Source organism: Xiphias gladius, chromosome 8 (assembly GCF_016859285.1).
Source record: "Xiphias gladius isolate SHS-SW01 ecotype Sanya breed wild chromosome 8, ASM1685928v1, whole genome shotgun sequence".
Classification (NCBI taxonomy): domain Eukaryota; kingdom Metazoa; phylum Chordata; class Actinopteri; order Istiophoriformes; family Xiphiidae; genus Xiphias; species Xiphias gladius.
The window spans coordinates 13,715,875-13,742,829 of NC_053407.1; the positions used below are offsets into that span (position 1 = coordinate 13,715,875).

At 39.4% G+C, this 26,955-nt stretch overlaps 1 protein-coding gene across 5 annotated transcripts; it reads left to right on the plus strand.

Moving 5' to 3' along the window:
* The first annotated feature begins 1,187 nt into the window (after positions 1–1,187).
* Positions 1,188–26,243, plus strand: ppfibp1b (PPFIA binding protein 1b). 5 transcript variants are annotated; one of them, XM_040132957.1, is made up of 27 exons: positions 1,188–1,442; positions 7,969–8,050; positions 8,818–9,023; positions 10,057–10,146; positions 10,270–10,383; positions 10,808–10,939; positions 11,890–11,982; positions 14,925–15,042; positions 15,238–15,282; positions 16,451–16,512; positions 16,622–16,706; positions 17,391–17,530; positions 18,052–18,149; positions 18,882–18,951; positions 19,203–19,377; positions 19,834–19,866; positions 20,532–20,673; positions 20,913–21,044; positions 21,308–21,458; positions 21,587–21,698; positions 21,891–21,979; positions 22,329–22,451; positions 22,566–22,691; positions 22,779–22,967; positions 23,436–23,600; positions 23,821–23,886; positions 24,020–26,243. In XM_040132957.1, exons 2-27 carry the CDS (start codon positions 7,981–7,983, stop codon positions 24,101–24,103), a joined length of 2,910 nt encoding a protein of 969 aa, XP_039988891.1. In that variant the 5' UTR covers positions 1,188–1,442; positions 7,969–7,980; the 3' UTR covers positions 24,104–26,243. The 5 variants fall into 5 exon arrangements, with proteins under 5 accessions (XP_039988891.1, XP_039988893.1, XP_039988894.1 ...); XM_040132958.1 differs by lacking the exon at positions 1,188–1,442 and adding an exon at positions 1,612–1,703; XM_040132959.1 differs by lacking the exon at positions 19,834–19,866.
* The last annotated feature ends 712 nt before the right edge of the window (positions 26,244–26,955 follow it).

The following is a 26,955-nucleotide window of genomic DNA, read 5'->3' on the forward strand; positions in this document are numbered from 1 at the left end:
CGTGGTTTCTTTGTTTTTCTGCATCTGAATGCGTGTCCTTATAGAATAAACCATGGCTGTCATAATACATTGACACTGTACTCGTCCTACTCGTATTGTGTTATCTATCCTGCACTTGTGGCCAGATTAACTTGCACTTGGTGACAGACCCTAAATAAATTTTGCAATAATGTCACAAAACTGTGGCTCTCAGTTGCCCTCGATGCCCAAGGTCCTGTAACATCTGCCCTGTATACCTTTGGTATTCAATGCATGCCTGCTGCCCAGCTCTGGGCCTCAATGGTAGATGCTTAATACCCGCCAGTAGTGAAAAGTAACTAAGTACATTTATGCAAGTTCCATACTTGACTTCAGTCTTGAGGTACTTGTACTTTACCTTGGTATTTCCATTTTATGCGACTTAATACTTTTACTCCACTTCAATTGAGTTGGAAATATTGTACTTTTTACTCCACTATATTTATGTGACAGATATAGTTGCCCATTACTATCCAGATTTTAATGTTACCTACAAAATGTTATAACCGGTTAAAAAAAATGATGCAATGTTCCTCAAATAAACTACAAGTGAGTATATAAAATTGCTAGCTATCCACCTTTATCAACTACAACATTAAAATGCCACCACAATGTCTGTGCGTCAATCACAATAATCCAATAATATATAACAGTCTGAAAATTGCCATTTTGCATATTGAGTGTTACTTTAAATCCTTAAGAACTTCTTGCTTTTAATATTTGTGTGTTTTTATTGAAATAAAGCTTTAAATTCAGGACTTTTGCAAATGTTTGCATTGTCGTGTTGCTGCTCTGCAAGGATAAAGGATATTTCTTCCACCGCTGCCACTTAAAAACCACTTGATGTCGCCTTTGCCCGTTTAAAACTGACACGCAGGCGCCTCCCGGACGTTGAGGAATATGCTGCTTTCACACTTCAGCAAAAACGTGGAAAGTCTCCCCGCGTTACTCACTTTAATACGGGCGAAGCCGGCAACCGCCGTGCTCGGAAGCGATTGTTGATAGCAGTTAGTCCCGGTCAGCCTTCACACGGATAAGCAGAGAAACAAAGACTCGTCGCTTTTCAAATCATCTTTGTGGCCCCGTTCATCGTTGACGTTAGCAGCGAATGGTTTCATCCAGGAGGAAGCTCTCAAGTCCCACCTCTCCCCCTCTACAGTGAATGCGCCAGGACTTCCGTCTTATAAAACCTATAGCTCCTTCCAGGCCAATGCAGGCGGTAGCGGGGCGGGTTTTTCCTGCAGTGACGTGCAGAGTTTTCCAGCAACCCTGTCACTTCGACATCATGGCGTAGCGATGTGGACGGACGGGGGGTAGTACTGGTGGGCACGGAGAAGTTCAGAAAACAAACACTGTGAAGTTATTTACAATAAGTAAAGAAACCCATTAACGGGGATACTGAAAGCTCGTCGAGCAGAGTTTCGGTAAGTGAGTTTGTTGATGTTCGGGGCTGTGATTTTTATCATTTCCACTAACTCGGGTTTTGGAATTTCGAACGTTTAAGTCGAAACAAACGGCTGTTGTGGCTCGTGCAGATGAATGTGCACGTTTTCGGAACATAGTAACGTTTAACGGTCACTTTTTCGTTTTTCCACGAGGCTGACACCGTGTTAACGGTTCCCGAACTGTCCTGGTGCCTAACGGGATACCCTCAGGCGGTCTTCGGGCATCCCCACAAGTTACCGGTAGTTAGACTTCACTTTTATTTGACTTTTCTTTTTTCTTTCTTTTTTTTCAGGGGGAGGGGGGGCATTCGCACGGTGAGGAAAAAGTCGTGGGCAGATGTTTTTACCTATATTTACGCTTCAGTCAGTGGTGATAGCTCGGTTTTATCTGGAAGCTAACGTCAATGTTTCACACTTAGATATTGATCCTCGCAGCGACGGGACAACAGTTAGTTCAACTTGCGTCTAAAGGTTAATGGCTTGAGAAAGTCAGTCTGACGTTGGTTTCAGACTTTGCCACAACTCCAGACTCCGCCACAATGTGGGCAGCTACTCCCATTGCCCGAGGCCAGCTCTTTTTTTTTTTACACAGACAACTCTTCATCTGGTTTGATGTTTCCTTTTAGTTGGTGCTGACCGATGAGATTTACTTTGGTACCAAATATGATGGTGTTATCTAAGGTGAACTTGCCCAGGCTGTAAGCTAAGGGGGTTGTTTAGAGTTAGTGTCTGGAGCTTTTCTTTTTTTCTTTTTCTTTTTCTTTTTCTTTCTTTTTTTTTTTTTTTTTTTAAAGCAACGAAATTTGATCAGCTGTTGTATTGCCCTCCTGTCGACCCTTTTAAAACTGTTGGCTCTCCCTTTTCAAATGCTTTCCAAAACAACAGAATTGTCTGCAAACCAGATACCAGATGCTCTCAAGGTAACGGCCCTGCCGCTGTACTGACTAAATCCCCATATGTTTAATAGTTTTGAGTTTGTTTTACTCCTGCGTCCGCAGTGGAGGAGACTTCATGGGGTTGCGAGGTGTGGTATTTGAGGTGTCTCTTTGTGTGATTCAACGCTGGAGTTTTCCTTCAAATGTTAATTATTATTCCGATTTTTAGGAAAACCCCCAGGGCTCTTCATTACAGCTTCTTCCTGTCTTTACTGCAACCAAAAAAAAAAAAAAAAAAAGCAAGGAATTTATGTTGGAAGAATGCAAACAATGTTGAAGCTGACCTGCAAAACTGCAACAAACAACCTTAAGCTGTTTTGATATACATAACCTATCCCTTTGTACAACTTGTGTACTATTCAGTGTTGCATTGCTTTTTGCATAATTGTCAAAGATAAATAACTTTGAAGTCAAGTTAAAATACAAGCAGTGCAACTGTGAATAATATGAAAAGAATGTGTGCTGCTGTCCAACATAAATGAATTGCTGCTTTGAAATTTTGCATACATACGGGCAGGAAAAATTCTTGAAGATTTTATCACACGGTAGCTCTTTATTTCAAAAACTAAATTTCTATCTTTTGTTCAGGGTGTTTATACTGCATCACCCTTAGCACAGATGCCTTATTTTTAGTTCCAGACTGTCTAAAGATAGAGAAAAGGCTCCTTCAGCTTTACACCCACATCTCGTTTTCATATTGGCGTCATTGTTTGGTGGCATAAAATTAGTGATGGTGTATTCTGCCTGCTCACCCAGGTTGGAAATAGCTGCAGGTTGTTCCAGAGTATCGCCCTGCAGGCAGCTGATGAATGCCTCGACTGTGTCTGCACCCAGTGAATCATTGGACACAGTCTTCTGACCACACAGCTTCATTTCATGCACCCATAAACTTGGAGACAATAACATTAACCCTGCAACGAGATTACAGGCAGATAATTTGCTCATAATATAATTATTAAAAGCATCCTGTGTATGGCACACAACTTTGGTAAGTGCTCGCATACACCTACAGAAGATGATGCCTAAAGTAAAAAGCTTAACCTCGTCACCCTTAAGCATTCTCTAAGGTTTTCAGTGCTGAATAGAGCATTCACTGTGTGAGGTAGAACAGGATGAGGTATAAAAGCCAGAAATAAGCTTTTTTTTTTAATGGAAACATTGAGTGAAGGTAAAGACTAGGTCAAGGCCTGCATGACTCAAAACATGGAAAGTGTCATTTTGTGGTGAGACTTGGATCTATCTAATAATGTCCACAGAAATCGTCACAGATTTATCTTTGTAACCTGGAGTAGAAAAGAAAAACTAAAGTAAAGTGCTGTATGATTAATGCCTGGATTATAAATTCCTCTCTCCCCAGGCCTTTTTACCACCAGTGCAGCTCGTCTCAGCACAGGCTGTTAAAGCCAGATGCATGGCTGCTGTGAACACTTTCACCCCTGAGAGACATGTGGCTCTCAGGCTTCTATTATGTTTTATATACCTATGTGCACAAGAACATAGTTTACGGGTCATTCAGGACTCAGGAATTCCAAGAGTTTCTCTCTTTTATACTTGAGCTCTCTGTCGAGTGTCCAGCGAGGATGGGTTATGATGGATCTCCCTGCCTGAAGGGATCAGAGCTGATGGATCTAAAAAGCCATTATAGTGGTCCACTCTCCCCCCTTGTGCTCATTATTCTCTGCATGTCTGTATGAATTATATGGTTTTCACCAAAGGGCAAAATTGCTTTTTGAATGTTTTTTTCTTTGGTTTTGTTTTGAGGCTCTTTGGTTCTGAAAAGGGGCAAAAGGCAGGCAGGTGCCGTTGCAAATGCCATGCGTACTGTAGCGTTGCATTGCAGCTTTTTTTTTTTTCTTCTGTCTTTTGTCTTCTCATGCCTTTCAGTCAAAATACCCTGATACCACGAACAATAGCCGTCTCTGTGTGTCTTACAGCTGGTGTAAGTGGTGCTTATAGAGGGGCAGACAGTGAGACTTTGTTTTTTGAGGATGATGCTTGCTCGTTGGGATTTTTTTTTTTTTTTTTTAGATGTCTCCTTTTGATAATAAGCTTGCAGAGATAGAATACATACCTAAGGGCCAATACAGGTACAGATCTCGCCCTCATTGTTTCTCTTTTAATCCACCAAAAAATGAAAACAAAATAGAGTTGAAAAGATTAGTCAGAAAGTTGATTGACGCAAAACGAATCTGCAACTATTCGGATAATCGATTAATCATTTCAGACATCTTTTTAAGCAAAATGCCAAACATTTACTGGTGCTAGCTTCTCAGATGGGAAGATTTGTTGCTGTTCTTTGTCATATATGATAGTTAACTAGGATTTACACTGTTGCTCAAACAAATAGAAATGTGAAGATGTCCCCTTGGGTTCTGGGAAATAACAATGCACATTATTCCGCCGTTCTCTAACATTTTATTAACAAAGGATTAATGGAGTAATTGAGAAAATAATCATTGGTTGCAGTGCTAAAAGGTGCACTGGTCCGAAGATTTTGTTTAGTAAAGACAGTGTAGGCGAAGTCACCTTGTCTGCTTGCTAGACAACTCTCTTTTGTTTACATATGACTCACATACCATGGAGGCATCCCAGCACTCGAGGACACAGTGCACTCCTCTGTAATTAGGTGTTCTTTGTGCTGGACTTTGTGTCCACTGGATCCAGGATGAAGCCATAGAAGTGCTCAGGCAGGGTCTTTAACACTTGTTTAGCATTGACTGACACATGGACAGCAGGTTTCCGAGTAGCATGTCTGGTCTTGGCCTGGTGTGTTTGTTGAAAGCCATGTGTTAACCTTACCCATATTTGCCTTTCTAGTGTGAGAGAAAAGCTGACTCAGGTTTTTGAGGGGGATGCCCCGCAGGCCCTCATTCCAGTTTGAGTCATCACGATCCAAACTCTGTCTGCATTATCTGCTGTTCAAGACTGGATATCTGTTATTGCAACTGTTGTTGGAGTGTAGTGAGTTGGCTGTAGTTGGTCCCACTCCAGATTATTTTTTTCCAATGGATCCCACCACAGCATGGATAAATTACTGAGATCTCACAGTAATGAAGGTCTCTCCTTAATCTGCTGTTTATGCTTGAATTAAAAATGCCGGTCTGTTGGAAAAGTAAAACCACCCCAGGGTTTCAGGGAAGTCTGCTCCAACATGATTTCTGAGCTGAAACTATTAGTTGACTAATAAGTTAGTTGACTAACGGAAAAATAATAAGCTACTATTTTGATTATCGATTATTCGCAAAAATGGTAATTATTCCTAATATCAGTTTCTAAATCGTGAGAATTTTCTGCTTGTCTCTGTCTTATGTAATAGTCTGAATTAGAGCAGAAACAATTAATCGACAGAAAATTATCCTTCAACTATATTTCATTTTTCAAGCAAAAAATCTCTTAACATTTACTGGTTCTTGCTTCCAAACGTGAGGATTTGATCGTTTTGTCATATCATTGTTCACTGAATATCTTTGGGTTTTGGATCACAGGCCTGAGAAAAATTATAACAGGCATTTTTCACTATTTTCTGACATTTTATAGACAAATCCACGATTTGAGGAAATAATCAGCAGATTAATCGATAGTAAAAAATAATCCCTAGTTGCAGCCCTAATGTGAATATTTTCCCTTTTATTTATTTATTTATTTATTTTTTGGTGCGTTGGTTGGACAAAATGAGCTATTTGATATTGGGTGTCAGGAGATAGGTGATGGGTATTTTTCACAATTTTCTGACATTTAATAGACCAAATGATTTTTTTTGCTGAATTGCGAAAAATAATTGACAGGTTATTCAATACTGAAAATAACTGTTGATTGCATTCCTAATTTTTTATTCTTTCAGTAGAGTCTTTGTGCACATTGGCAGATATGAAGGACTGATTTTTCTTGTTCTGCTTCTGCCTTTCTGTCTAGCGTTGCATGTCTGTCTGATAAGATGCCACTGATGTGCCAATGCTGACACTAGGTATTGCACAATCGCTAGTTTTTCAGTCAGCATGACATTTTTAGGTTCCCTCTGAAAACTTGGCCATTTTAAATTTCTACTCTGAAATGACTCAATTCATTTTAAATAGCAGAAAACCCTGGGAAATATCTGTTAAATTCTCTATACTGCTGTGCCTTTTTTTTTTAAATGTCATGGTATATGTCTGCCTGTCCCATTTGTACAAGAAGTAGGACAAGCAGTTGCTGTAGACAGCCTGAGAGAAGTATTTTTACCCACATTCAGAATTTTATTGTTGTAAACCACTGAGCATTTTACTACGGAACTGACTGATGGCATGCTAGTTCCTCTCATCCTCCTCTCAGCCTACTGTGTGTTGTGACGATTTTTAAGTTTTAGTGCATGCTTATTTGAAAATTTGACCACAGGAATGCTGAAATAACAGTGTAAGGTCTGTCGGTGGTTTTCCATAAAGTTTGAAAATGGACCTACGTCCCAGGGTTGGGCACTCCCAGGATGTCAGGCAGCTGATTAAAGGAAAAGGTGTGTGTGTGTGTTTGTGCGTGCATGCATGTGTGCGTGCGTGTGTGCGTGCGTGCGTGCGTGCGTGCATGCGTGTACGCAGATGAGTTTCTGTGCATGTATGAATATACAGCAAAGCCTTTTGATTAAACACCCAGAGAGAAAGGGACTGCTGTGCTATTTGGGCAGATGTCCATGACTGTGACACTAAAATGTATCTTCACTGAGCACCAAACAGAGTGTCCAGTGTCCAGGACATTGATTTTTGCCAATATTTTAGGTAAATGGCCTGTTTGATATTCTGAAATGCATTATTCATTAGTCCCACTCTGACAAAATTTACATAAGATCTCTGCAGCATAGAGCTCAAGAAGGTAGAACAACTCAGCACAGCACATACCATTTTCTTTTAAGTTATTTTTATTTCAGTTTCATTTTCTAAGCTGCCACATACCATAGTTATCATGTTACCATTTACATGAGGTGCTTTTCTTACATATAACTCAGCTTATCCATTATTATTCAGTCAGACCCGTCTCTCAGACATGCTATTTTACCAGGCACTATCCTTTTTTAGGCACAGAGTTGCTGAGGATGTGTTGCAGCTATAGCCTAATTCCTGGGTGGGAACCTTTGGTAATGACATGCCTAACACCAAGAGTACTGCAACTTTTTGCCTAGAAAGCTGAACACAACTGTATCTGGCTTGCTGGATTTGTCCTCCTCCTACACTGTTGATATTCACATCTCAAGCACACAGAGTAGCTGCCATATTCCATATACTAAACTGTTATTAGTGCATCACACTGTTGGGTTTGTAGTCACATTAAACATGAATGTTTTAATTTTAAATTCGTTCATGTTTTATTTCAAATTCCTCGTTTTCTTTTTATGTGTCATTGCTTTGCAGATATTGCAAGTCCAGAGATTTTTATGAAATTTCATAATAAATAAAATGTTATGCAAATGCACTGCTTCTCCTGATTTTTAATTATTGTACATCCTATTTGTATTCTGATGCTTTTCAGAAAGAGAGACAAAACACATTTTCACTTTCAGAATGACTAAAATACAGGATGGCTGATGTTTAACTATCTCCTTCCAGGTATATTGTTTAATGAAGATGATGTCTGATGCCAGCGACATGTTGGCAGCTGCCCTGGAGCAGATGGATGGCATTATAGCAGGTAAAGTTCTCCCACAGCATTAAGCCCCAGCATAAAATTTCATTCAAGCAGTCATGATGTGATTCCTTTTTTTCCAGTTGTGCTAAATCATAAATCTCTGATATATAACTCTTCAAGGTTTAGTCAACATTGGTAAGAGTTTATCTGGTGTCTTGTAATGGTTTGTTGCAAAGCTGACATTTCAGATAGTCGTCAAATGATTCCTGGAGCTCAATGTTTGTCATAGAGCATTTACCATTTATTCTGTCCTCATTTAGGCTGTGTGGCTCTTATCCATGTTCACAAATGTTACAATGTTGTTAAATATGTAATACTAACTTGTATTGTGTATCAGTGGACTATTTAACATAATTTTCCCAAGGGGTCTTTAGAAACACTGGATGTGGCTCCCGAGGGTCAGATATCAAACCAGTGCCAATAATGGTTGTCTTCAAATAACTGGATTGATTGGAACGATTGACTTTAGTCAAGACTATCATATCAGACTGCCATTTAGTAAATACAATATTATCAATACATAAAACTGGTTAAAGTAATTTCCCTTGTATGGCACAATGAATTGTAACTATGTGTGCTTTAATCACTATGAGGACCTGAGCCACAAAATAGCCCATTGTGTTCTCCTCTGTACTATTAAGAACAGTAGTTTTAGTGAGTAAAGCCTCTCAAATAATTACTAAGTGAAGTATGAGATGGTGCATCTGTTTTGTTCTTTGGATTCTAGCTCCTCATAATATTTTCCTTTCTTCTGTTGTGCTTCTTGACAGGTTCCAAGGCTCTGGACTACTCCAACGGGTTGTTTGATTGCCAGTCGCCCACCTCTCCTTTCATGGGCAGCCTGCGAGCGCTTCACCTTTTGGAAGACCTGAGGAGCGTCCTGGAGTTGATGGAAACAGAGGAAAGGGAGAGTCTACGCTGCCAGATCCCTGACTCAACAGCTGACAGTCTGGTCGAGTGGCTCCATGGTCACCTGGTGAGAGCCTCACATGTAGGAAAGAGACATGCATACTGCATGAGACTCATAAGATCAGTAAAATAACAGTGCCAATGACATTGAACAGATTTAGAAATGAAACTGGCGCAGGTATGGAGGTTTCTGAACTGAAGACCATGAAAATACACATTTTTACATGTTTTAGCCTCGGGGCAGACCATTTTCACTGTTAATGTCACATAACTGTTTTTTCTAGACACACAAAGGTGTAAAATATAGGACACACGTTGCTTTTTAACTGCATGAAAGTGACTCCATACTATATGTGCTGATAACATTCAGCTTTTTTAAAAGCTTTTGCCGACTTTGAAATTTTCTTTTGATTCCACCTTTGATGTATTTGTGAATGAAGAAACACTTCTGTTGTTGGAATCAGGTTAAGTTGTGTAATCATGGAAAAGGTTTTGTGTGTGATGATTGGACAGAATGTGCTCCAAACAAGCTTTAGCACATCTGGTTTGCTGCTGATTAAGCGCACACTGTGTGCTGCATTAAAACTTTATGAAAGCAGACAAGTGTGGGTAAACAATCCTGTGTCCAAGTAGAAGACCAACTTGTTTGCTAAGAGAAAACATGACGGCCCCTTTCTGCTGAGTTCCCTGGGAATGCAAAATTAAATACTGGTGTTGTCAATGTCACAGCTAGTGCGCTGCAAGAAACCCACTGACATCTTGGGAACCAGAGTGGTGTTTGGGAGAGTGATGGGATGTAGGCCAGATAAATGCCAGAGTTTTTGTGTAATGCTTTAACTCACTCTGTGTACAGCAGTATGAATGTGAGCCTTCCTCTCAGCCATGTTAGGTTTTATTTGTGCAGGGTAAAGCAGTGTAAGCAGTCAGGCTTTGATGTCAAGCATTTCATCTGCTATCATTACTAGGCACTGAAACCTTCAAGGTTTTTAAAATGATCAGAATTAATTAACCGCACCACTTACCCTTGTCTGCATTTTTAAAGGTCTAAAATAACCTCTCATGATTATTTTTCTAATCCATATTTCTTTCTGTCCTTGCAGTCCAACGGGCACGTCTCTTTGGGTGGGGGTGACCACTACCAGGAAAGGCTTTCCCGACTAGAGAGTGATAAGGAGTCTCTGGTGCTTCAGGTACCCATCCAGCCACTTACTAGTGTCACGAATACTCAAATCTCACATTTAAACTTACACTACAGAGACCTATAAATGTCTGTTTTTAAAAAAAAAAAAAATGAATGGCTTGCTTCCATGCAGGTGAGTGTGCTGACAGACCAGGTGGAAGCTCAGGGAGAGAAGATTCGGGACCTGGACTTGTGTTTGGACGAGCACAGAGAGAAACTCAATACCACTGAGGAGATGCTGCAACAGGTGCGCGTGTGTGTACGTGCGTGTGTGTACGTGCGTGTGTACGTGTGTGTGTGTTTGAGATCTGAGTTTATCTGCTTTTGTCAGCAAACATCTGCTGTGTATGATAAATGTGTATTTATTAATGTGCTGCTGTGTCCAGTCCACAAGTGTTTATTATAGCGGAAGCTTTTTCTCTCTTTAGCACTAAGCACTGAGTCGTTGTATTTTTATTAAATATCATCATACCATAATAGGAAAAACAACAACAATACACACAATTCTTTTCTAGTCACCTTTGGACATGTTGTTGTCACCGTCACCCACATTACTATTTTAAATATTTACAAAAACAACACCCATACTACCAATGTTATTTGTGCTGCCAATACTGACCACATGGCAGCCACAAAGTTTTTTTTCTAACAGTCTTCATTTATCATTGTAGGAGCTTCTGTGCAGAACTGCACTGGAGAACCAGAAGCTTGACCTGATGTCTGAAGTGTCCAACCTAAAGCTGAAGTTAAATACCATGGAGAAGGAGAGAGTGAACTTTGATGACAGATTTAGGGACAATGAGGTATGTAAGCTAATTTTTAGGACAAAAATCTTTGTTTCTGCCTCTTTCCTTTTCTCCCGCCTGAGTACACACACACTCCGAACAAACACTCATTCATGTTGTCTGACACCTGTGTGGGAGAGGGACGTCTTATCTTACTGTCAGTCTTAAAGCAGCTGTGTGTCGAGTAGGAAAAAAGGAAGTCAGAAAGTCAGAAAATGACACATCACATTCCCTGAACTAGCCAACAGAAATATGCCTGCTTGTGTTTATTGTTATTATAGAGAAGAGTGCAGAGTGGTTTACCTTTTTGTTTTTCTCTTTATTTGAACTAACTGGCATCTGGTCAAAAGCTATACAGTCATTAAGTTGTCAATGGTTTGTTTACTAGAGATGGGGAGATTTGTGCTCCCAGATGAGCCATGCAGAATACTTGGAATGCTTTCAAACACGTCATATTTTTGTTGTTGCAGCGGGGTTGTCACTTCCACCCCACTGGAACAAAAAGTTGCTGTCCATGTTCCACCTCACAGCATATAAATCACTTCTATTCAACAAGCAGCTTCCTCTAATTGTATCACTGCTGCTGCTACTTTGAAGCATATACTCTCTAAGTAATTCAGTCCCTTCAAGTGTGTTTAGATTTGCTTTATAAAGTTTGTTCATACTGCAAACTCTATAAAGAATACTACATATGCTGATTTTAAATAATATTTGAATGATATTAAAGGTTAATGGAATATTAAGAGGTTTTAATTTCTTTTAATTGAACTTTTAAATTGTAGAATTGTAGAGCTGCCATAATACAATCTGCATTTGCACAATTGTCTCAATCGCATTCATCTTATTTATCACAAGCTATTAGAGGTATATACAGGGCCGATTAAATGGGTGCAATATGAGTTTAAAGTATTTTAGATTTTCTTGCTATTTTACAGCCTTTCTGTGATATGCACTTTCTATTCTTTCAGGATTTGATTCTTGAAATTAACGAACTGCGGTACAGATTAACAGATCTGGAGAGCGAAAAACTACTGTACGAAAAGAAACTTAAATCCACAAAGGTGAGTAGTCACAGGGAATTTTTCATGATCCCAGTGTTTATATGAAAAACTATTCAAGACTACCATCTTATTCTTTCCTGTTTTTTTATTTACCTCCAGAAACTGTCTTTTTCAGCTAAACAACCTTCTTTTGGAGGGAACCCTTGTGGTTGAAATAGTTAAAAACAATTTGGGCCAGTTCAATACTTAACCGATTCACTAGAATATGCCACTTTCTTTCATATCTTCTAAAATCCAATCTTTCCACTTGTCTCATGATATGAGGAAAACCATTCATACCACCATCTTGTCCTTCATGACTTACTGTAGCTCTTGTGCATACCTACAGCGGCATGAAAAAGTTTGGGCACCCTGGTCAAAATTTCTGTTACTGTAAATAGTTATGTGAGTAGAATTTGAACTTATCTCAAAAAGACATAAAGTTAAAGCTGAAACATTCATTTCAATTTCAAAGCTTTATAAATACTCTTCAAACTCTTCAAACTTTGTCTGAATCAGCAGCCATCAGTTCCTCTAAGTAGCTGCCTAGCGCCCTGAGAATTAAAATAATTGATGCCCACAAAGCAGGAGAAGGTGATAAGAAGATAGCAAAGCATTTCCAAGTAGCCGTTCCCTCAGTTCGTAATGTAATTAAGAAATGTTGGTTAACAGGAATGGTGGAGATCAAGCTGAGGGTCTCAAAGACCAAGCAAACTTTCAGAGAGAACTGCTCGTAGGATTGTTGGAAAGGAAAATCAAAACCCCTGTTTGACTGCAAAATACCTTCAGGAGGATTTAACAGACTCTGGAGTGGTGGTGCACTGTTCTACTGTGCAGCGACACCTGCACAAATATGACCTTAATAGAAGAGTCATCAGTGTCAGGAGTTTGCAGAGGAACATCTAAACAAGTCTGATGCATTTTGGAAACAAGTCCCGTGAACTGATGAATTTAAAATAGAACTTCGAGCAACGAGCAAAGGTATAGTTGGCAAAGATATCCCTGGAGAGAAAGGGTTGAAGGATTTCATGAAAAGAACAGCTCTCCAGCTGTTGGGCACAGGATGGATCGATCATGCTTTAGGCTTGTGTTGCAGCCAGTTGCACGGGGCACATTTCAATGGTAGAGGGAAGAATGGATTCGATTAAATACCAGCAAATTCTGGGGGCAAACATCACAACGGCTGTAAAACAAAAGCAGAAGATGAAAAGAGGATGGCTTCTACAACAGGATAATGGTCCTGAAGACACCTCAAAATCCACAATGGACTACCTCAGGAAGCACGGACTGAAGATTCCCTGACCTAAACATCGAAAATCTGTGGATAGACCTCAAAAGAGCATTGCATGCAAGATAGTCCAAGAATCTCACAGAAATATAAACCATTTGTAAGGAAGGATGTGCGAAAATCCCTCAAACAAGAACTGAAAGACTCTTAGCTGCTACAAAAGGCGTTTAGAAACTATGATACTTGCCAAAGGGGCTGTTACCAAGTACTGACCATGCAGGGTGCCCAAACTTTTGTCTGTGGCCCTTTTCCTTTTTTGTAATTTTGAAACTGTAAAAGATGGGAATAAAAAAAAAAATAATAATTTTGCTCAAATATTAAAGAAATGTGTCATCTTCAACTTTATGCCTTTTGGAAATCAGGTCATCTTTTATCCGCTTAAGTATTCCCAGTTACAGAAATTTTGATCAGGGGTGCTAAAACTTTTTCGTGCCACTGTTCATCTGTATTAGTACGGTTTAAGGACATCACGTCAACTCGTTGTCTGCTTCTGTTAATAGCTCCCAGTATGATGCAATGATTTTATTCATGATTTACTCTGGTTCAAAGAGTCTGGTGGCTGTTTTTAAATGTCCATTGAATATGAGGGTATAGGACGCTGCATGTTTTATCTTGATTGAAACTTAAGGAGGAATTGGACCTTTGCAGTTGCTAACCATAAGGCTTAAATCTGCTCTTTAACTTTTGACTATCTTGATCAACAGTGTCTATTTTTGAATGTGCTTCTGTAAATAGTGTAAATATCTTGGTTTGAATCTTGGGTATTCCACCTACTTGACCTCTTTTATCTTTCACTTCTTGCATCCCTATTTTCTCTTTCTTCCTTGGTTTGTCTCTCTACTGCTAGTCGCTAATGGCCAAGCTTTCTAGCCTGAAAATCAAAATGGGCCAGATGCAGTATGAGAATCAGAGGAAGGAGCACAAACTCCAGGCTATGAAGGTCGGCTTTTCTCAGGATGACTGTTTTGCTTGCCGTATGATTATGGTTTTTGACCTCTCCCTTTGGCTCCTGTTCTGTTTTTATTTTTGAGGGGGAAAAAAAAAACATTAAATCTGGTTTTCAGAAGTTTTCCAAGTTTTCTTTTTACCCTTTTAGGCAAAATTATGCCATAGTTTTCAAACAATGAAATAACTTAATTTACTGAACTGTACTGTACAGTAATATGTGAAAAGTAAAGTGCAGTCAGAAATACCACTTCTTTAAGTCTGCTTCTGCAAAATGCCAGCTCAATCAAACATTCACATTGTTCAAACCACAGGTATGCTTTTTTTTTTTTTTTTTTTTTTCTCAAGAGTTGGCAAGAGTTCTGTTTTTCTATCTTTTTTTTTAATCCCTCTTTACACTTGTCCTACTGATTTCCTTTATTCTGATCATCTTCATTAAAATCTTTTTACAGTTATTTTGTCTGACTCCATGCTTGATTCCTGTACCAGTTACTTAAACATATATTTTTTTAATGCCTCCTGTTGTCATTACCTCAGCCCTCCCAGACATCAGAGCTTACCACCCCCCTCATACACCTTACCCCTCAGAGCAGGTGTGGCCTGCGTGCTTGTATGCCACGTCAGCATCAGTGAACCTTTGTGTTGTGGTTTGTTTGTAGCGTGGAGATGAGGTGGGGGAGGTGGTGTCTGTGTGCAGGAAAAATCCTTACTGTTGTCCTCTCTTGGACAGGAGGAGCTAGCCATACTGAGGAGGCAGCTGGAGGGCAAAGACGGAGAGATGAGGAGACTACAGGATGAGACAGGCTTCAAAGCCATTGCCTCGAGCAGTGCAGACCTCTCAGAGAGAGGTGGGAAAGCCAGTTGAATCACAAGCCTCACTTAGGATAAGCTTGCATGATCTTTAACCTCACATGTTCAACTCAGTGTCATATGATTGAGTGGTAATATCTGTGAATCGCTAGCAAAGCAATAGGCTACGTCCTACAAGAAGTCAGAGTCTGCAACCAACCAGTTTTTGTTTCATAATTCTTTGTCCTGTTTAGTCTCTCATCCAGATGAAACTCTTAGAAAGAGGCTGAAAGAAAAACGTAAGGGGGGTCTTTATGTTTGTGTTTATCATTGCACTTTATTACTGCACCCATCTCAACCCCTGTTTGCATGAACGAGCATGAGCCATCTGAACTCTGCTTGTCCATTATAACCCATTGGAGTGCTAATACCTGACCACAGAGCACCATGTCTCTGTTAAACTTTTAAACTTTTATTTTCCTGATTTTGAGCTGAACAAATCCAAGGTCACCCAGAAGCCCTTATCAATGTGTTAAAGTGTCCTATCTGGAACAGCAACAAGGAATGTCTGCTTTTGTGTTTTCAACAGGAATGAGGAATGAACTGTGTTGTTTGTCATAACCATTCAGGCTGCTCACTCATCCTCCTGCCTCGTGTCCTCCAACAATAATCACCTCCTGTACCCCTCAATATCTGTCCCCAAACTCCTCTATACCTTCAACTGCTCACACCAACAACCAGTGTGTGCCCTGCTAACCTGTAATGTCGTCGTCATGTTCAGTGCTGTGTAACAGTATCTCTGAGTGCTGTCTTCATATTTGTGTCTTCCCATATCAGTGATCTTTCATTTAAGTAGTACAATTTCATTTTGCACTCCGTGCACACACTCCCTCACCATGACTCTGCACATGTATTAGTAGTAGTCTAAATTACTACAATTGGCCAGCATGGGAGTCCTAAAACAACAGTTCTTTTATTATTTTTGTCAGATTAATATTTAATATCTCAAACATCTTCAAACAAGTTTAAAAGCATTGACCAGTGTCTGCTAGTTTCTAGTTAGAGAACGCACTGAAGTACCTTTGTTTTTGAGATAGTAAATCTGTTGGTGATCAAGATCCATAAGATTGTTAATTTTGAGGGTTGACTGCTCACAGAGCCTTGTGGCAGAGTGTGTGTTCATAAAAGTGAAACTGTTCTACGAAAGTGAAATATGTGAACTACCTGCTCACACAAGGATATTGTATATCAATTTGAAGAATTCTTAAAAAAACAAAGAAAGTGGCTGTGATGTTACTGGGATGACTGTCAGTAATAATGCAGCCAGTATGGTCTGAATGTATGAAATCTTCCAGTTTCACCCTGTGTGTCCAGGTTTATTATACATCCCACTTTTAACCCTTCTCAAACTTCACACCGTGAGAACTACAGTTCTTTGTCTGTAAAATTGCTTTCTTTCCTCTCTAGATGTAGAAGTGCAGAGAATGAAAAAGGCAGTTGAATCATTGATGGCAGCCAATGAAGAGAAGGTACATTTTTACAAGTTGCGATTTGCTTTTGTTTCACACCCAGTGATTCAACTCTCTTCCTGAAAAATTTGCCTCACTGTTCGTTTTAAATTTTTTTTTTTTTTTGCAGGATCGTAAGATTGAGGAACTAAAGCAGTCGCTGCTGCGGTATAAGAAAGTTCAAGACATGGTGATGTCAGTGCAAGGAAAAAAAGGTGAGACATCTCGTCTATTAGAGATAAAGCATTACTAAAGTAAGTCAGCCTCGAAAGCAGTATGTTTGATTTTGGGTGGTTTAGCTCATTTATTACATCGTGTATACTTCACGTTACTCTTACCATTTTCCAGTGCATATCATGGGTTTTATAATGATTTCCAATTTTCCAGGCAACCAGTGGCCTTTTTTCAGTATAATATGGAGTTCACCATGCAGAGACTTGAAGCTACAGCTACAGATAATCCACCACAGGGAACAAGTAGTCAGTTTTCTTTTTCTCAAATGTATGTCGTATCTGTGTAGTTGAGTGTCCGGACTGCTTTGAAAACTGCCCTTATTGTTTTGTTAAAGGACGCTCTTACATTTGACCCTTCAGTCAGCTGACAAACAACAACCCTGTTTTTCTTTTTGCCTGCTTGTTTTCCAATGGGTGTATTTGTATTGCTTTGAGCTTCCTCTTTGCTGTTACGCTGGTTTATACAAGTCTGTTCTGTAGATTTCTGCAGCAAATTTCATTTGACTTTATTTTTAGGCTGTCTTGTAAGATCTCAGATAACCTTTTTTTTCTGTTGCTCAGATCTCTGGGATGGGTTGATTGATGCCAAATAAATCAGCTGATTCTTATTTTACGTGTCACATTATACAGTCTTTTCAGCTGCATCTAATTCATTGTCCACTCCAGAGAAAACCAAAGATAACGAGCTTGTTGAGAGTCATGGTGATGGATCCCTCGCGCTCTTGTCAACCAGCCCTGTGTCTCTGGAACCAGAAAAGCAAGAAGTTACAGATGTTCAACAACTGAAAAGGAAGAGCCCAGATGAGGTTTGTAGTATTGGAAATGTAACTATAAACAAGATACAGCATGAAAAAAGAAGTTTAAACAATAAAGAAAATGGGGTGTATTAAAAAATAATTTCACAATTAAATTCAGTGTTTAAAAAACTTCGAAATGACATATAAGATACAAGTGTTCATCGGAAACCTCTCATATTATTTATAGTGGTTTTAGGTTCCTAATTTATTGTTAATAATTATTTGGCTGTAGCTCTTTACCCTTTTGCCCCCAAGCAACTTCCAATCTCATTAAACTCTAAGGTGGTCAGCAAAACACTAATAGCTCCCTTAAATTTCACACTTTTGAAATGAGTGTTGAAGGGCTCGACATCCAATTAATTAAATAAAATCTCCTGTCAGTTCACTGAGCGCGTGTGCCGATGTAGACTGCTGTGTTCTCGAGGCCCCGGGAGAATATATATAAATTAATCTTTTAAGGCTGTTTACGGTTAGATCTTTTAAACTGTGTAATTCTGACTGTCTTTATTCTCATTCTGATACATGCTTAGCTGGACAGTCTCAATGGACTGAGTGAAGAGCCTGCACCTACACCAAGCCCTACAGACCTGGAACAAGTATCCGAGTCCACACCAGCAGATGTAGAAAGGTAAAATATGAAAAAGATTTTGTCCCCACTCACATTCATTGTTTTACTTGAAGACAGAATTCAACTAATGTTGTTGTTTTGTTTTGTTTTTTTGTTTTTTTAAAGCAGATACTGAATATATTTTACTTATCTTTTTTTTTTTTTTTGAATGAATATGAATAAATAAAATGTCCTATGTGTGTAGTGTGTGTATATGATTTTTTTTTTTCTGTGTAGTTGGACGATTCTGTTAAAATCTAATTAATCTGATTAAGTCATATTTTAACAGAATCAGACCTAATATGAGATCTTAAATGCTAAAAAGAATACAGGTTTTTAACCTTTTGTTCCAGTAAAACAAGGAAAAAACGTTTTGACTTAATAGAAAAGGGGTTTTTACAACTTTTTACAGTATTATTTTTAATACATACTTGCATGTGTATTAGTAAATATTCCAACATGTTGATATTAAGATAATGCTGTGATCACAATATTTTGTCCATGTTATTCACATTCACAGAGTATAGACAGAGTATGCTACTATGTACTATACTGTGTCCATTCGCTGCAGTGATGCAGAGTGTGAGAAGTGTCTCAGTAGCTCTCTCTGTTACACGTGAGAACAATGCGTGTAACAGCAGTTACTATCCTGTAGCCCCACATTGCTGCTTCTCATGACCATGTGAGACAAGCTGTATATCTTAGCTATACTGCCATAGCTGAAGCCTGTATTGCTATGGTTTGTCATCTCAGCAGCCAAGATGCCACGGAGACTAGCAGCCAGGACCACCTGGATAAGAGTGATAGGAGCAATAATGAAAAGGTAAAAGTAAACAAATTTATATCTGGAAAAAAAAGTCCTATTTTTTTTATCCATGAAGTTTGCCAAAAATATAATAAGTGTATAATTACTTTTCAGAAAAATGTTAATTTGTTATGGATACGTGTAGACTATTAGCTTAACCAAAACCTCTTTGTTACATTAGAATTTTCTACTTTACCAGAATTTCCAGCACAGTATGTGTAAACACTGTATGCTGTATGTGAGTAATGTTTTTTTTTTTTTTCTTTCAGAAAACAAGTGAAGAAATCAGTGAGATAATTGAAAAGCCACCTTTGGGTCCATCTGCCACCTTGCCCGCCACCACAGAGGATGACAGCTTTGGCTCGAGAAAGGCTCGTTCCTCTTTTGGAAAGGGTTTCTTCAAGATCCGTGGGGGCAAGAAGACAGCCAGCACTCCTAACCTTGGTAAAAGCATAGCACATTATTTAGTAGCTGGATAAGGAGTTATGTCTGCAAGGTGACTCAGCCTGTATTTGATGTCATTGTTTGTGACATTAAGCTGGCTGTGGAACTGACTGGCTGTTTTCTATGGAGTGAGATTTTCTTGGAGATTTTTCTTCCACCATGGACAACTTTTTATTTTCCCAAAACACACCCATGGAATATTCTATACGGACATTAGTTTGCACCCCACATAAACTGTGGTCCCCATTTAACTATGGAAGTGTGTTTCTGTGTCGTTGTATGCCCTTTGTCCTGTGTATGTGTTTGTTTTTTTTAATGTGAACTGTACACATGTATGTCTTTTGTTTTTTCCACCTCCAATCCTGTTTTTAATTCAATCATAATTCCTGCCCTCTTGTCTTGTTCTTTTTCTGTTGGACCCTGTTGTGTGTTGCGTGTGCTTTGTAACACATGAAGACCGCAGCCGGAGTGCAAGTGCGCCTATGCTAGGTACAGTATAGACCAACAGCTCATTGTAGGGTTGCAGTAGTTCTCCAAAGAAAGCCAAGGAAACTACTGACCTATACCCTATATGATTATATATCCTTTCCTTTTCTAAACTCATTCATCAGATGACATCCTCTTATCATACCACATTTCAGTAGCTGCAGTGCTTTAACAACCAAACCCCTGTCTCTACCGGCTGTTGCACAGATGTTGTATGTTCAACATACAGCCAATCTGTTGTGTATGTTGATTTGCCTGCATGTATTTGTTTACGCTCTCTTGTTTCTGTCGAAACTCTCCCTGAGACACAAATCTGTGTTGAGATCCAGATTATCAGTTTAAAATTGTTCATTTGGATCTTGAATGCTCCCCACTAAAATTCTAAAACAAAACAACTAATGAATTCCCTTTTCGTCTAATTAAATAAAACTAATTTATTCCAGTCTTTGTCAGACATCAGCTGGGTCTGATGCATGTACACTAAAGAGGGTATTGCTTTTAATTCCCACTGTTAGACCTCTCAGTCTGTCTAGGCCTAGGAGTGGTCATGTGTCTGTCATGAGTGTTTTCCGGCCCTATGCAGCAGCTCTGTCTCCACCAATCTGTGTATGTCTCCCACACTGATGCTCATGATGCTGATGATGTTCTGTGGGCATTTGTTTGTACAGCTGAAACAGAGCGACAGGGCACTGACCATCTGGATCTGGCCGGGCTGCCGCAGAGGTCAGCTAACAGTGACAGCACCCACACACTCCCTACGACCCCAGAGAGCAGGAAAAAATCCAGGGGAATAAAGAAACTCTTTGGGAAGTGAGTAGAAAATGACATGAGAATTTTAACCCCTCGATTTTAAGTAACTTTTAATTAAGTTGTTTAACCAAAAAACTTGGTTAAACAATTTAAATACCTTAAGAACAATTGATATAAATCTAATTCTTTCTTATATAGCTAAAATATGACAAATGTGCAAAAAATTGTAATACTATGGAGTTTTGTATAATTTGTGGGAGAATTTTGTAATATTAACACTTGAATGTCATATTGTTAAGGTTAAAAAGAAGTCAGTCTACCACATTTAACCTGGACGACAACCTACCAGAGGGTGAGTTCAAGAGGGGTGGAGTGCGAGCCACAGCGGGACCCAGACTAGGTTGGTCTCGTGACCTCCAACGAGTCAACAAGTAAGTCTGTGCATTCAGCCTGAATAATGAAACTCAGAATGTGGTTTCCTTGTTTTTTATCTGGTGTACAATAGAATTTAGAGATAATGCAGGGATTTCTGACAAAGCAGTCTTTGTCAGTATAACAGACATCAAAAATGCGCGTACTAGATCTCACAATTTAAACTTTTATCTATTTGTTACTTTTTTTACTGTTCCAAGGGTGTGCCTGAACACATTTTGAAAGTTTTTGCTTTTCTGTTCTGTTCTGTTTTTTTTCTTAGTGATGTTGATGCTCCCTTTGCACGCTGGTCAAAGGATCAGGTGTGTGACTGGTTGCAGGAGCAGGGTCTCGGCCTCTATGGGAACATGGCTCGTGTATGGATCTCCTCTGGACAGACGCTGCTACAGGCCTCGCAACAGGACCTGGAGAGGGTGAGATGAAGCAGAATAATTTAATGAGTTTACTACAGCTGGCAGGCAGGGAAACTATTCTTGTTGCTAAACTGTACCGTGGTACCCGGGGATGTGTAGTCCTTACTTGTCTTCTTTTGGTTGTTTAGGAGTTGGGCATCAAACACCCGCTGCACAAAAAGAAGCTGCAGCTGGCTCTGCAGGCCCTCGGCTCAGAGGAGGAGGATAATAAGGGAAAGCTTGACTACAACTGGGTGACAAGTAAGTACCAGCTGCCAGTTAAAAATTCTCTGCTGTTTAGGACATCTGATGTAGATTTTGATTTATTTTTTTTATTTTTTTATTTTTTCGATTCTATTTTTCCTTCCTCTTGACCAGTTGGATTCTGAATTATACTTGACTGCCAACTTGACTTCCTTTTCATGACACTTTGTTCATACCTCCTCCTCTCAGGATGGCTCGACGACATCGGCCTGCCTCAGTATAAGACCCAGTTTGATGAGGGGAGGGTGGACGGTCGCATGCTGCACTACATGACGGTGGTGAGTGTTGGCGAGAGACATGCGCTTCCTCCACAGACCCCGCGGATAAGTAGGTCTGACAAGTCCAGTGCCATCTCAAATTAGGATTATTGCGCAGAGAGTTTGAGCTCCAGTGGAGATGGCCTGGTCTCAACCTCTGTTGTACTTGTGACAAAGCTGAAGCCTCTGGTGTCTGCTCAAACTATGATTTCTTTGCAGAGGCTTCTGTTCCCGGGAACCTCGATTGTTTACTGCACACAAAATGGCTGTTATTTAATTGAATAATTTACTTAATCACAGCTTCAGCAGAACTTTGCTTTTATTGTTTGAATTTAACAGTAAGTCATTGATGTCTACCTTTGTCCCTCAGGATGACCTGCTTTCTCTGAAGGTGGGAAGTGTCCTGCATCACCTCAGTATCAAGAGAGCTATACAAGTGCTCAGACTCAACAACTACGAGCCCAACTGCTTGCGTCGTAGGCCATCTGACGAGGTTTTGACAGCCTGTTCTACTGTCTGACATTTTATAACAAACAGCTGTATGTAAACATACTTAGTTTTCAAAGTTGTGATGTATTCGCCCTTTTTCCCCACTTTGTGCCCCTAGAACAACATTTCTCCAGCAGAGATTTCTCAGTGGACCAACCACAGGGTGATGGAGTGGTTGCGGTCTGTGGACCTCGCTGAATACGCTCCCAACCTGAGAGGCAGCGGTGTGCACGGAGGCCTGATGGTGAGAGGGTTTGGATGTTCAGTCTCCCTGGGAAATAGAAACTCTCCCCAAACGCACCCAGTCCTAATGCATCTCCCCTCTCCTCAGGTTCTGGAACCACGGTTCAACGTTGAGACCATGGCACTGCTGCTTAACATCCCCCCAAACAAGACTCTGTTGCGTCGCCACCTCGCCACACATTTCAACCTGCTCATCGGCTTAGAGGCCCAGCAGCTCAAACAGGAGTGTCTTGAAAACCCAGACTACACTCTGCTTACTGCCACCACCAAGGTCAAGGTAACACATGGGTTGTTGAGGATAGACTGTCTGTGCTTCTAAATAGTCCTGCTAGTGTCTGGACTATACAGGGAAGGGTATTGATTTTGAGAAATGGTCAAATATCAGTACAATTTTTTTTTTTTAAAAGTACTGACATTTCATATTATGATACTGATATTATGATATGATACTTATCATTTTAACTGAAACTTTTTAATTTAATTAAAGACAATGAATTGAAGTAGGAAATAATAAAAATATAATAACTATAGCAACACTGAACAAGCTAAAATGTACACAAAACAAACACATTTTCATTTTTAGAACCTTAAAAGTTGATTTACATTATATTACAATAGTGCATTTATTATAAATTTGTTTGAAACAATTGAAAATATTTTTGAGGGACATGTACTCTGCTCTTTGAATATCTAAATGTAGCTATATAAAATGTGTCTTGGTCCTCTCTCTCCTTGTTCATACCAGCCAAAGAAACTGTCTTTTGGTAACTTCGGCAGTCTGAGGAAGAAAAGGCAGGATGAGAGCGAGGAGTACGTGTGTCCAATGGATGTGGAGATGCCTAAGGGAAGAAGCTTTCAGAAAGGTTTCGAGCTCCAAATCTATGAGGACGACCTTGACAGGCTAGAAGAGGTGATCTCGTTCTTCAAAGAGTATATTGAATGATGATTTTATATCACTAAAAACATGAGTTGGAAAAAGAGAGTTTGATCTTATTTCTCTATTGTGTTTGCATTTTCACCAGTGCTGCTTGGAGAATGACTTTTTCCATCTTAAGAAGAAGGAATCTGGTTTCCATAATCTATTGTGGATCTCAGTTTATTGACTTTGAAAGCTGCTTCTTTTTTCACAGATGGAGGACTCTGAGGGAACTGTGAGACAGATTGGAGCTTTCTCCGAGGGTATTCAAAACCTGACGGTAAGAATCTGAAGGTTGACCAGGACACATAGCACACACTCCTCATCAAAACCCTTATATCAATATATTTTATATTTTATATTTCGGGTGTGAAGTTAATACATATTATTTTCTGTATTGTGGCTCTTACCAGAGCATGCTGAAAGATGATGAATTCTTCAAAGAGATTTCAAATTCACCGAACCCCAGCGTAACAGATGAGGACTCTAACGCATGAGACTGTCAGCACCACGAGACCCGGTCCTGCTGTGAATGAAACTCTGTGCCAAGCCTCTCCAACCGCACACAGACCTGTCTCAACAAATCCCAAGAATGCTCCCACATTTCTTTTTAGTGTTACGTTCAGAGATGAGCCAAAAGTATTACAGTGTCTTTCTTTTTTCTGTTTGAAAGGATGGTGACGTGAAAGCCTACAGTCCAGCAGCCACTCTTACTCCTGAACTTTGTCTCCGTTACTGTTGTCTGATGACAGAGGGAACATTTAGGGCAACACCACTGCTTGCCTGCCAGCTGGTTTCTGGAGATATTTTCTACTCAGTTATGTACTGGCATCTTTCTTTTTATGACAGAACTGAAGTGTCAACCAGCGGAAAGATGACTTCTATAATATGCCAATATAGATTTTAATATATGTTTTCGAAATTGCCTTCTGACTGTAGAAATATTGGGAAAAAGAGATGGACTTCATAGAAGTAATATGCTGAGCAGATTTCCCCATTTTTAGAAGTTATTGTAAAGTAATAACTCTGAAACAGCTGCTATGTTTCTACAGAACTAAGCCCTGCTAATTAGTTGATAATTGTCTTAACAGGTTTTCACTCATCGTAATGCGCTGCATGCATTTGCACCAGTACATACCATACAATACAAAGCCTAATGAATATCATTGCATGGTATTGAAATCCAACACATTCATTTATGAGTTTGTCATTTATTTTATTTGAACCATAAACTGATTTGTAATGGAAACCTGATGGCTTACACAGTTATTTTTGGAAAAGTGTTGTGGCATATTCACATTTTTGAGATAAGATAATGTCTCAAAGTAATAATGTTGGAATGCAGCCCTCGGTCATACCTAAGAAGATAGTAGGTTTTTTTTTTACATTTAGTCAAATATTATCATTAGTTTAAATAATTGGGCTTTTCCTCAGATGGACAATTTCAGGTCTTTAACACATAATTAGAGCAGTGGGAGCAGTGGGAAAGTAGCTCATTTCACTGCTGAATGATGAAAAACAAGCTACATGTGTCCTAAAAACATGGCCATTAAAGAATTCAGCAGCCTGAAAGTCTGAAGTCTTTACTTCATATATAGGCAATGAATTACAGGAATTATATCAACTGCATTCTTCTGTGCTGATATCACAGCTCAACTGTGATCATGGTGTACAGTTGGTTGGAGAAATCTGCACTGAGCACCCTGCAGGACAAGGGCAGTAATGTTAGGAGACAGGGGAGGACAGGACAACCCAGAGGTAACTGATAACTAATTAAGATTTTAGATTTCAAAGTTTCATTATTAGACAATTAAAAACTTTCAGAAACTGAGAATGTATTTCAGGTGCCCGAATATCAGAAGTGAGTAATTATACCTGCAGAGAAGTGTGCAGTATAAAGAAAACTATTTCACCTATCTTGTATATCTATGAGCTTACCCAGATGCTTTGATGGGGTTTTATTTATGGTCACATAATTTCCCTGTACTTAACATAATAGTATAACAATATGAAAAATCAATGCATTTTGATTTTCCAACATATAACCGAGTGCCAAAGTAAAACCATGTGGTAAAACGTGGAGAAGAAAGTGAGACGTTTCTTCTTGTTATCACCTTGTATTTACAGCACTTTTTTTTTTTTTTGCACTGTTTATGATGCCAAAGATCTTTGTAGAAATGTGGATCAGTTGTAGTTGATGAAGTGGCAGTTCAGGGTTCTCTTAACTGCAAAGCAAAGCGCACGTGTCAGACCAGCCTCGTTATTCCATGTGCTTTGACAAAGGCAAAGCTGCCTTCAGACTGCTTTTCAGAGAACTGAGTTTAATCTTTGTTCACACAGTTTGAAACATTTTGTTTGGTCGGTACAGTTTGGTGATAATTGGGTAAGTGTGGTTGGATAAGTAGCAGATGACGTCTTGATCACTTAATCATTTCTTACAATAACATTAAATAAGTTGAGATTTACCTTTTACTTGAGTATTCACACTTTATCTTGCCCTCCCACCTCCTCTCCTCTCATTTTTCCTCTTCATTTAATTCTCTCTTCTCCTTTTTAATGCCTTCTCCTTTCTTGACTCGTCTCTTCTCTTTAATCATTCCTCATCTTCCCTCTCTAAAACAAAATGCAGTCAAATAGGGATTCACAGTTAAATCTTAAGACATATAATCATACATGTGACCAGGTTAATTATTCATTACTTGATGAATTGTGATAACATTTAATTAACAATTACATTTTTGTTTGAGAGGGTTCACACTACATATTGCCCCCCCTCCCCTAATTGATTCTTTTGTTTAATTTTCTCCACTCTTCGTTTTCTCTTTTCTTTCCTCGTACCTTTCATTCTCTTCTTTGGTCAAAGGAGCTCGCCGTCAGCAGCTTTTTTTTTTTTTTTTAGGAGGATCTTGGTAGGATCTTCTGACGCCACAAGAGCCCTGTGTTCCTCCTCTGACTCTGGGCCGGGGGAGAAAGGGGGAGAGCTCTGGGGGGAGCTAGGGTAGACGCTTGGAGAAAAGCTAGAGGACGAGTGAGAGGAAGAGCTAGAAGAGGAGGAGGCTCTAAAAGGGGGCAGTGCATGTGCCATGTGGGGAGCCAGATGAGGATCCAGGTTGGTAACCAAGTGAGGTGATGGCTGTTTATTTAAATTTATAGTAAAGTCATCAAATCAATGAATTAAAATTACCACAATGAAATAACACTCCAAATAAAACTCTGAAAATAAAAGTCATGCATTAAATTATACTTGGCCCAAAGTACGAGTATTTGCAGTAAATACAAATAGTAAGTGTTACTATTGAAAAAGGCCTTCCATACATTATGAGCTCCAATAAAGTTTAAGTGACCAGAA